General features: G+C 32.6%; 1 protein-coding gene across 1 annotated transcript; it reads left to right on the top strand.

Moving 5' to 3' along the window:
• Positions 1-8065: 8065 nt before the first annotated feature.
• Positions 8066-10714, top strand: EMB3131 (Pentatricopeptide repeat (PPR-like) superfamily protein). The gene has a single exon (XM_079037386.1). The coding sequence runs from the start codon at positions 8160-8162 to the stop codon at positions 10320-10322; it is 2163 nt and encodes a 720-aa protein (XP_078893512.1). The 5' UTR covers positions 8066-8159; the 3' UTR covers positions 10323-10714.
• Positions 10715-12786: the final 2072 nt, after the last annotated feature.

Below are 12786 nucleotides of genomic sequence, written 5' to 3'. Positions count from 1 at the left end.
CCTAGGATATATAAATAAAATAAATGGGTCGGCGTTGGTGCCTTGGACCTATTGGCATAGTGAAAGAACTCACCTCTTAGTCTAAACAAAATCCAAAATAAGTCTCGACTTTGAATATCGACTCTACCCATCACCTATTATGAAAAACATTACCTAACCTTAATTAATACCAAATTACCAAAAATACCATTGGGCCAGTATTGGTCAAACTCAATAAATCAGTCGACTCAACCCAGCCGAGTCAACCCAGCCGAGTTGACCCATCCTCATACGGGAGGCGTACTCGGACGTACACGAGGCATACTCAGTCGCGAACAAAAACGGGGGACTAACCATGTATGGATGGCGTACCATCTATTACGCCCAGCGTACACAGCTGAATGCTTCTCAACCCATGAAGTGAATAGTACTTAAGCTTTTTCATCCAAAATACAAATCTAAGTCCCAAATGTTATCCTTGGCCATAAAGTATCCAACTTTATCGTCTTTCATGGCCCTAATGAGCTTAACACTAAATACCTTAACATCATAAGCTATTAACACAACCAAACTCATGCATGGGGAAGAACTAAGGGTCAAGAACACATTTTTATCACTCTAAGCCTAGAAAAACGTCCAAAAGGATAACCCATTTTCCCTATAGCATGCCATGCACACGAAGGCCATATTTGGGGACAAAAATTCATAATATCACCATATACACAAGATCTAAGAAGCTAATCACCAAGGTATGAACTTTATACCTTCTGGAGGTTTTGGATGATGCAAGACTATAATATCCAAGCTTGCTTCTAGCTTCCAAGCTTCACCACCAACTTCTTTTTCCTTTGAAACACACAAAAACACACTCTCAAGCCTCAAAATGTAAAAATGGGGCTAGGGTTTTCAAGGGGCAATGTTTCAATTGATGGAGGCTCGAAATGGAACGAGGAAAGGAGACTTAAGGTTCAACATATAAGGTCCAAACCCTAAATATTAGGGTATATGTCCAGGCAGAGTATGCCCAATGTACTTCCCAAAATGATGTCATTCGGCTAAAACCCACTTACACCTAATGTACCATCTGTTGGATTAATGTCTAAGTCCATAACTATAATTGGTAAGACTTGACCCGACCCGGCATGGTCCATTTGGGTTGCATGGCATCATGCACTTGGATAGACTATAATGAGAGATATAAGACACTTATGGTTATTAATATATTATAAGTTCTAGTATATTAATAATAAGAATAATAAGATTATTTAATTAGTATTGATCAAGAATTAATCTAGGATTAATTAAGTGATCAAAAGAAGACTAATTAAATATATGGGTTGATTGTGTAAATCATCCATACTTGTATAGTGGGCTAATGCTCCATGGATAATCAAGTTGGGCTAAAACCCATAGGATGGTCCATGGATGCTCCATGGTGTATTTGTACCCATGGATCATGGAAATGAAAGGCCATGTCAATTAGGGTTTACATGGTGTAACCCTAACTATATAAGCATCTTATTCTTGACCAAAATCGGCCACTAGTGAGAGTAAGAAAGGGCTAGCCAATTTTCATAGAGTGTAGATTTCTCTCAAGTTATTCCAAGTGTATTTGGTGTTGTGTGAACCATTTGAGGTGTCACACTTGGGGCACTAGGCACTCAAGCTTCATGAAGACATTCTACATCAAAGAGGTATGTATTCTATCTTGTTATATTGATAGTTTTGTATGCTAGATTAGGATAATACCTTGGATGTTCATATTTGCATGTATAATAGAGAAAACATAGATCCAAGGTATTTAGGGTTGCATATACACTTAGGAGTGTTAGAATGCTCAAAACCCAACACCATCCAGGTATGCCCCACGTAAGGGCCAAGGTTTCCAAAATCCCAAATTAAAGGATTAGAAGGGAAACTTACCAGGGTTCGAGTGTAACAACTAAGTTGCTTCCTTTGATGCTTCACTTGCCGCTATGTACTCTGATTCACATGTAGAATCAGCCGACGTCCATTTCGAATCCAATTATTCCTCCTTATATATCCCTTATTCTCCACCCTTCTATGCTATCTTCAAAACCATCAACTTACACCGTCCCTTATATGGCAGCGCTTGCCCTATCCCAAAATATGTTCAACTGATTTCTTATTTGGGTTTTTTATTTAGGATTAGGATTTGAATTATGCTTTAATTATACTTCATGTTTTATGTTGTTTTTATTCTACTTTGGTGTTAGGGTTAGTATCACATCTAGATTTTGGTTTAGACTAAGGTTAACATGTTATATGGATTTATAAAAAGAACGAAAATATTGTTAACATGGGATATGGATATTTTAAAATGAACTAAAATAATATATTAACATCATATCTTGATTTTGATTTCAGAGATTGATTTTTGTTTTGATTTTTAAGCTATAAAATTCTATTTGGTTTTTTATTTTAAGTTAGATATTTGAATGTGATGGTGGTGTACGAACCCTTTTGAATAGTGTTTGTGTGAGAAATAATAAAAACAACTAAAAAAGCAAAAAAGACAAAGACAAAGACAAAGTGAGTGTAAAATGGTCGACTTATCTATATTTTCTAACCAAGTTGATGTTAAGGACTAAAGCTGCTGATGTTAAGGACAAAAGTTGACGGAAACGGAAACCATGAGAGTTGCATTTGCTAAAGTTTTGAAAGTTGGATTGAAACTGTAACAATATACTAACCATACGACCAAATCTATAATTTACTCTGTATTTTAGACTTTTATCTTAGGCTCAGTTACTAATCTAGCCTGATTAAGAAAGTAATTAATTATTTTTAGCCAAAAATTAAGAATTATTCCAAAATAGCCCATGAAACCATAGGTAATTATAGTAGAGTATTGTTTCGTAATAAGTATTAAAAAATATATTCATTTTGAACTTCTAAAATCATAAGTTTTTTGGAAACTTATGGTTTCCTCTCAAGAACCTATGGTTTCGTAATTTTTTTTTAAAAGTTTTTTGGAAAAAAAATCATGAAATCATAACTTACATATGATTGCTTATGAGGTTATAACAATTTAAAAAAAACAAAAAAAAAATCTTAGGCTTCATATGAAACTATCACAACTAGTATTTTCAGCTAGGAAATTTTGTTCTCATGTGAACACCAACTTTTGTAAGACTTGTACTAACACGTTAAGGATTACACTATGTTTCTTAATGAACCATGTATTGTTATAATACAAAACATTTATATCTCTCTATCTCTCCCAAATCTCTCCATGTATCTCAAATCTCTCTCAAATCTCTCTATGTATCTCAAATCTCTCTATGTATCTCAAACCTCTCTCAAATCTCTCTATGTATGTCAAATCTCTCCCAAATCTCTCCATGTATCTCAAATCTCTGTCAAATCTCTCCATGTATCTCCCTTAGCCGAAAACAACTCAAAATGAAAGGAGAAACTTTAAGGAGCAAGCCCAGTTTGGACCCTCTTAAGTGACTTCAAATCTTCTAAAAGAAACAGACATTTTTGCACCTAGGAGCCCCCTAACTCTGGAATACCCTCTCATTCGGACAAATTTGCATCCGGAAATTTTGAATTGCTCCGGACTATCTCGCTTTGGAAGTCCTCGCAGCCTTGGAATGTCTTGCATGCTTCAGAAGATTTCACCCCGGAAGATCTCGCATGCTACGGATCGAACCCTCTCGGAAGACCAGTCACTTCGGAAGCTGTTGTGCGACTCCGAGATTTGTGAATTGACTCTGGAACCTGAGAAGGACTTCGGAACTCATAGTGTGACTCTAGAACTCACCATTTGACTCCGAATTTTCGTCTATTTCGGACCTTTTCTTCATTTTAAGGTATTTTGACGTTGGGAATTCCACAAAACTCGTATTTTTCATAACTTAGACCCCTTAAACCCCTATTTGATGCCAAATTTGATTATTTTAAACATATTTACATAAAATAATATCCAAGATTTATAAAGGAATCCTAAAGTAGATAAGAGGGTTTGACTTTATGATGTGATGTAAATTCCCATTTTCCATGCAATTCACAGTAACCCATGAATTACCCACCAGATATCAATGTTTTAACTTCTAGATTACCAAGCACACACCAACTCATTTCACCTTCCCATCTTAAACACGTCCACCTTAAAACACCCCACCATCTTTTCATTTTCTACATATAACTTTTCTTTCTCTCTCTCTCAAAAACTCTCTCTCCTAACTTTCAAAGAAGGTTAAGCCCAAGTTCATCCTTAGAATTTTTGGTAAGTATTTTCATAATCCCCTAGTATTTATATATGATTATATGATAGTTCCCCCATTTTTACACACATATTTATGTGTTGATATTGTTAGGATAATAATCATCCTTAGAAGTTCCTCAACTCATCTAAAAGTTTAGACTTGAGATCTTCACTCCATCACTCCATCACTCCAATCATCCCAGAAACCAACCCAAGGTGAGCTTCATACCCCCTACTTTTTCGACTTTTTATTGTTTTTTGGGGGAGAATACAAGTCAAAACCTTGATTTATTTGCTTGTATTGCTTGTATGCTAAGTTATATGTGCTAAAGTTATGAAAACTCCAAGAACTCGAAATCTTGGGTAAGTCTCAAGAGTTTGAATCATATTTCACAAATTATGTAAAGAAACAAGAACTAGTATGTTACAAAATATGAGTTACAAATTGTTATGACAAAAATCATAAGTAATTACGTCAAAAATTGCTTAAACAAGTATTTTGGAGGAAATAGACCACTTTCAACAATCCACATAGCTTTGAGCCACCTTTTGACAAATATGAGTCATATTTGATAAATTATAAAATGAAGGACCATTTTGCCAACATCAAGTTTATTGGGTCATTTTGACAAGCCTGATTTAAAAAGGAATATTTTCTATAAACGAAAACAAAATATCTACTCAACGAGTACACCATCGTTATTTTTGAAATAAATAATGGATTACAAAGATTTTTGCACAAACACCTGTTAGTATTCTAGTCAGACGAATCTTCACAGTACTTATATATATGCATAATAGTGTACGCTTAAAATCCTGTAAGAGTTATAACCAGAGTCTCTTGAAGGGGGTGCGAGAATTTGTGTATAGATCTATAAGGGGATGACACCCCGCACCTTCGCTGTTCACTACAGCTAGACCGGCCAGTCTAGGGTGACGAATGTCTTAAACAAAACTGATGCCTGAAGAACGTCAGGACAAACACTCCGTCATATTAGTATGGTTATAACGACTCACTAAGAATATAACAGTTATTATTTAGAACTTTACACAAGTTACACCTTTTGAGTTTAAACAACTAATGTTTGGATACATTGAACGAAGCTCTTACCATACAAGTCTTAGGGTTTTAGTTCTACCATTTTATACACCAGAAAATATAAGATTTTATGGGAAACAATTTTATACGATTTCGAAAAACGATAAACTAAAACACACATGCAATTATATTCGATGGGAAACAAGACTTACAACCATTTCATAAGAAAATATGGGATTTTCTGGTTTTCCAACTATCACAGATTCTTTATACAAAATGCTTATGAACTCAGCAACACATTTTATGTTGACGCTTTTCAAACGACTTGTATTCTCAGGAAATCAATAAGCATGTTAATGGAATGCAAATTCACGATTATTTTGATGTAGTTTGGAATTTACTCAATATTATCTCTTTTGTGTATTTCAAGAATATGAACAAGATGTACAACAATGTAAGTTTGATATATTGATGTATGATGTTTGGATTCGCTATGTTTCATTTATATGCAATTGTTATGATACTGTATAATGACGTCACCCGCCTCCGGACGTTTCCGCCATTCTGGTCCAGGGGTGTGACAGAAACCTACGGTGTACAAGTTTACACTGCACAATCTGTTCATTATGCACTTGTATATCGTAGATTTCGTATGAAACCTACGATTTTAGTATTTTTTTTTCATGTTTTTTTAAAAAATAGTTATCTCCATATACAAAAACTACTCATAATTAACAATACAGTAAATTTTTGATAAAAAATAGACGTACTTCGTTGTTCTTCGGGTGCTCTATTGGACTATACAAAAATCGAAAATTGAGCACCTGAAGAACGTCTTCGTCGCTGCTGCCTGCATCCATTGGACTATACAAAAATCGAAAATTGAAAATCAAAAGGTACAATAAAAGGTTAAATGAAAATGTATGGAAATGAGCTAATCTACCCTAAAAACACTTATTATCTATCTAAAAATAGCAAATAGCCCATGAAATAATAGATCTGTCAGGGTTGACTACAGTCAACAGTAGAAGACTACTCTTTCGTGGTAATGGGCTACTATTTTTTGGTCGTCTACTCTTTCGCGGTCCATCGACTAATAGCATATAGTATATAATTTTTCAGATTAAGTTATTTTGATTATTATTTGAGTAAATTACTGAAATCGTCCCTATGGTTTGGCGAAAATTGCATGTTTGGTCCCTAATTTTTTTTTGCATTCGGATTGTCCTGTGGTTTGATTTTGTTGCGTTTTTCGTCTCTTACATACATAAAGTTAGGGACCAAATGTGCAATTTTGACCAAACCATAGGGACGAAATTTGCAACAAAATTAAACCATAGGGACGATCCGAGTACAAAAAAGAAAGTTAGAGACCAAACGTGCAATTTTGACCAAACTATAGGAACGATTTCAGTAATTTACTCAAATAATAATCAAAATAATTTAATCTGAAAAATTATATATCATTATCATTATATACTTATAAAAGAAGCATTTTTCCTTTCATCACATTCATTTGAAACTCCCATGACTTTTCAATTTCTTTCTAATAATGATTATAAGTTGGTTAGTAAGGTTAAATAAATATAAAACCTAAAAATATAATCTTTTATAAACTAAATTTCAATATTAAAAGAATATATTTTCTTCTACTTATAAAGTTATGTTTTTAACTTTTAACATATTATACTTAGTTTATTAGGTCTAACATGATGTTGTATGTAAACCATTATCATTTTAAAGTTACAACTTTTGAACAATTTTTATAAAATACTTAAATTGTTAATTTAAATATAACTTTACAGGATCAACTTAAATATAAATTGTAGTTCAACTTAAACAACCTAAAGAATTTTTGTAAATAGCTAAAAGTGATAAATTATAGTGTATTTTCAATAATGATTATAAATTGGTTAATAAGGTTAAATAAGTATGAAACCTAAAGTGTAATCATAAATAAACTAAATTTCAATATTAAAATAATATTTTTACTTCTACTTATAAAGTTATGTCTTTAATTTTTAACATATTAAACTTAATTTATTAGATTTAATATGTTGTTGTATGTAAACCATTATCAGTTTAAAGCTACAACTTTTGAATACTTAGGACAAAATACTTAAATTGTTGATTTAAATATAACATTATAATCGTTAAAAGTTTTCAAATAAGTAGTTTAAAATAACTTACAATAACAATAGTTAAAAATAACTCTATATAAATTATTATATTGTTACCTTTAAAATAAAAAAAATATTTGATATTTTAAATAATTACAATGATAGAAATTAAAACATGAAACAAATAAATTTAAAAAAATTAATTAACAATAACAAAAATTATAAATAACATTAAACCATATATTATATTTAATTTTATTCATGAGTAACTCGCGGGTAGAGGTCATTCAAAAGATTAAGATTATGCCGTTTTAATAGATTTATATATTATCATATAATTCAAAATAATCAATATAGTATATCAACTTAGTATACAAATTAGTATATCAAATTTAATAACAACATTATTGTTATATTAAAAAAAAACATATATTTGTAAAGGTTTCAGCTATATAGATGGTTCTGCGCAACGCGCGGGCATTCGTCTGGTTATATATACTATGAGCTAATGAGCTGCGAAAGAGTAGACGATCGAAAAACAATAGCCCATTACCACGAAAGAGTAGACGATCGAAAAACAATAGCCCATTACCACGAAAGAGTAATTTTCTACTGTGCTTTATAGGCTGTTTTTGGCTATTTTTAGATAGATAATAGCTGATTTCCATACATTTATCATTTAACCTTTTATTGTACCATTTGATTTTCAATTTTCGATTTTTGTATAGTCCAATGGATGCAGGCAGCAGCGACGAAGACGTTCATTTAGCAATATCAGTACACAACAATGCCTCCCCAACCTCCGCCGCCAACCACCATTCCCAAAAACTTCAACATCTTCTACGGCCACCGCAAGACCACCCAAAATCGCCCAACTGTCCGCAGCGGCTCTTTCTCCAATCGCCAAACCCTCTACCCCAATCAAAATCACCAACGCGCCACCACCAATTTTGATCTCGAAAAATGGAACCCAGAACAATCTGTCTCCACTCCATCACCACGACCCTCTCCATCGGAACATTACTTCTCCGTCGCCCAAACGCTCTCTCCCATCGCCCGTTACATCGTCGACTCCTTCCGAAAACACAAGCGCTGGGGCCCGCCGGTCGTCGCCGATCTCAATAAGCTCCGCCGCGTAACCCCGAAGCTCGTTGCAGAGGTACTTAAAGTTCAGTCAGATCCAGTTATCTCCTCCAAGTTCTTCCATTGGGCTGGAAAGCAAAAAGGGTATAAACATGATTTCGCTAGCTATAACGCCTTTTCTTATTGCTTAAACAGAAACAACCAATTCCGGGCAGCTGACCAGGTCCCGGAGCTGATGAACATGCAAGGTAAGCCTCCAACCGAGAAGCAATTCGAAATCTTAATTAGAATGCACTCTGATGCTAACAGGGGTCTTAGGGTATTCTACGTATATGAAAAAATGAAGAAATTCGGAGTAAAACCTAGGGTTTTCTTGTACAATAGAATCATGGACACTCTTGTGAAAACCAACCACTTCGATTTATCCATGTCTGTATATAACGATTTTAAAAACGATGGATTAATGGAAGAGGGAATTACTTTCATGATCTTGATAAAAGGATTATGTAAAGAAGGTCGAATTGAAGAGGCCCTCAAGCTTCTGAACCAAATGAGGAAATTATGTAAACCTGATGTGTTTGCTTATACTGCGATGATCAGAATCTTGATTTCAGAACAAAATCTTGACGGGTGTTTGAGGATTTGGGGAGAAATGGAGAGTGATAATGTCCAGCCTGATGCTATGGCTTACACAACCTTAATTATGGGATTGTGTAAAGGAAATCGAGTCCAAAAGGGTTATGGATTCTTTAAAGATATGAAACAAAAACAGTATTTGATCGATAGAGCTATTTACAGATCTTTGATAGAAGGATTTGTGAATGAAGGGAAAGTTGGAATGGCTTGTGATTTGTTAAAAGATTTAATTGATTCGGGTTATAGAGCCGATTTGATGATATATAATCATCTTATAAAAGGATTATGCAACATGAAACATGTTAATAAAGCTCTTAAACTTTTCCGTGTTACAATCGAAGAAGATCTACAACCCAATTTCGATACTATTAATCCAATATTACTTTCATATGTTGAATTGAACAAATTCGATGAATTTTGCAAGTTTCTTGAACAGATTCAGGGTTTAGGGTTTAGGGTTATGGATGATCTTGTGAAATTCTTCTCATTATTGGTAGAAAAGAAAGATAAAGTCTTAATGGCTTTAGAAGTTTTTGATAACTTAAAACAAAAAGGTTATTTCAATGTTCCAATTTACAATATTCTCATTCATGCACTTTATGAGATTAAAGAGGTTAAAAAGGCGTTAACTTTATTTCAAGAATTAATGGAATCGAATATGGAGCCGGATTCTTTCACTTATAGCAATGTAGTTTCGTGCTTTATTGAAATCGGTGATATTCATCAAGCGTGTACGTGTTACAATAAAATAAAGGAAATGTCTTTATTACCCTCGGTTGATGCCTACGTGTCATTGGTTAAAGGGCTTTGTAAAATTGGTGAAATCGACGCAGCGTTTGTACTTATTCGTGAATGTTTAGGTAATGTCGAAAATGCCCCTCGAAAGTTTATGTATACTTTAAGAATTATTGATATGTGTAGATCAAATGATGCTAAAAAGGTGATGGATGTTATTAGTGAGATGGTGGAAGATGGTTGTAGGGTTGATGATGTGATATGTTGTGCGGTGATTTCGGGTATGTGTAGATATGGAACAATTGAGGAGGGTAGAAAAGTCTTTTTGCTTATGAGAGAGAGTAAGATGGTTACCGAGTCGGATTTGGTTGTGTATGATGACTTGCTTGTTGACCATACGAAAAAGAAGACAGCTGATTTAGTGCTTTCTGGTTTGAAGTTTTTTGGGCTTGAATCAAAGTTGAAAGCCAAGGGGTCTAAACTTTTGCCAAGTTAACGAAATTAGTATGTGCAAAAGACATAAATGCCCTTCTCATATTGTAATTTAACAACTCTTCTAGCTAAATGAGCAAAAGTCTATGGATCTTATGCATCCATCGGTTTCAAAAGTAGACTAAGATAATAAATGTTTTTATGTTTTAATCTTTAATAGGGTCACTTCAGCTTTGTAAGTTCCTTCATATGTGACACATAGATTACAAAGGAAATGACCATTTTGTTTGTGGACAAGTTATGAGTAGATAGACAACAGCTAGGTATCTTTTATTTTGTTTGTATAAAATAAAGGGCTAATCACTTGTCTATAGAATAAGGTTACGCCTTTTTACAATGTAAGGAAGTGTCGTTTTAACCATTAATGTAAGCCATGCTTTGATTTTTTATCATCAATTTTGACCAATTTATAGGAACTTGTTGCACTAGTGTATAGATTATTAAGAGATCCATTTGGTTGTATAAGTTGATTAAAATTTGTCCTAAAATAAAACAATTGTGAAATCGTTTTTAAGCATCAAGGAGACTTTAATGAAATTGAATAGGGAGAATCCATTATAGGACTCGTTGATCCCTTCCTTTGTCAAGTCCTAGGTTTTAGTTTTTTACTAGGACTTAACTATGCGTGAGCATAGAGACCTAGGAACCAGTTTCGGGGAGCTAGTTTGAAACTCGTAATTCGGGTCTTGTTCGTGGCTATGGAATCAATATGACTGTAGGTTTATAAAGTTTAGAACGTTTGGAATAAGACTAACCTTTTGGAACTGGTACCTACTAGGTATCTGTTGAGACCGGTCTCATCCGATATCTGAACCAATTTGATACATACCAATAACTTTTTCCAATAGAAACTCCGTAATATTTTTTTATGAAATAAAATTATTTTTTAAAAAATTATTTTAACTAATAGTCTATGAAGGTAATACTATATATATATATATATATATATATATATATATATATATATATATATATATATATATATATATATATATATATATGTTTTTTTAGCTACAACCCAAACCAAATCTAAAATTTGGGTTTTAGAGAAAAAACTGTTGAAGTTATATATTTTAGGTTTTTTTCTTGTGATTTTTCCTTTTTATTTGTAGTTCTATTTTTAATTTTAGCACTCCCGTACAAGTTGAAAAAGCTAATAATATATTTTCAAGTTAATTATTTTTACACCGACGAAAGGGCTTCTATATATATATATATATATATATATATATATATATATATATATATATATATATATATATATATATATATATATATATATATATATATATATATATATATATATATGTTTTTTTAGCTACAACCCAAACCAAATCTAAAATTTGGGTTTTAGAGAAAAAACTGTTGAAGTTATATATTTTAGGTTTTTTTCTTGTGATTTTTCCTTTTTATTTGTAGTTCTATTTTTAATTTTAGCACTCCCGTACAAGTTGAAAAAGCTAATAATATATTTTCAAGTTAATTATTTTTACACCGACGAAAGGGCTTCTATTCTAACCGTATTAGTTTTAAAGTATTCTTAAATTTTACCTATGTCTATATAGTATTTGGACTCTCAATTTTAAGGAGGAAGAGCATTTTATCATACCACTAAATAACCACTAAGATCCAATTTATTTAGCGTTGTTCAACTAGAAGAAATATTAATAAAATGAAAAAAAGTGTTACAAACAATTCCTCGAAATAGAACTATGAAATATTACGCAGATTATGAAAGCCAAAAACACTTCTAAAGTAGAACCCATTTCCTTAAGATGCTGTTTTGATACTTTGTTAATCAATCACATATTTTCGTTTTTAGAACTAGAAATACCAAACCGAAACTAATATAGTTGTAGCTATACTACCTTGTTTTAAAGGAATTTCATAGACTATGCGGCGTATTCCTTGGTTGCCCACGAGGTAATGAGGTAAGCTATGTGACACCAACAGTAGCTATGCCTCATAGTCAGCCCACGATTACCATGTGACAACCCTGCAACGTTGTCCCCTCTTTCTCTTCGTTTCTTTCTCTTTTTCTTTGTATATTGTGCATTAGGAATTATGCGTTGTTTTTGAAAGATGGAAGATGAGTATAACATGGTTTGAAAGATGAAAGGAATATAAAGAGATTAATGTGATGCTAACATAACACAAAATGATGTAGTGTTGATGTTATAGAGTGATAGAAAATTAAAGATAACTACACATAATAACCTTATCCATGGCCATAAGGGTCACAAGTTATATATATATATATATATATATATATATATATATATATATATATATATATATATATATATATATATATATATATATATATATATATATATATATACACTAGCAATTGGCCCGCGCAAAGCGGCGGCAAAAGATTAGTTTGTTCTTAGAAAACATATTCCAAAAAAACAGTTACCACATTGGTCAATCGAATATGGAAAATTTTGAACTTTCGCGTTTTATTG

Source organism: Lactuca serriola, chromosome 1 (assembly GCF_051521515.1).
Source record: "Lactuca serriola cultivar US96UC23 chromosome 1, Lser_US96UC23_V15, whole genome shotgun sequence".
In the NCBI taxonomy this organism is placed as follows: Eukaryota; Viridiplantae; Streptophyta; class Magnoliopsida; order Asterales; family Asteraceae; genus Lactuca; species Lactuca serriola.
This window is presented reverse-complemented; position numbering and strand designations above follow the sequence as displayed.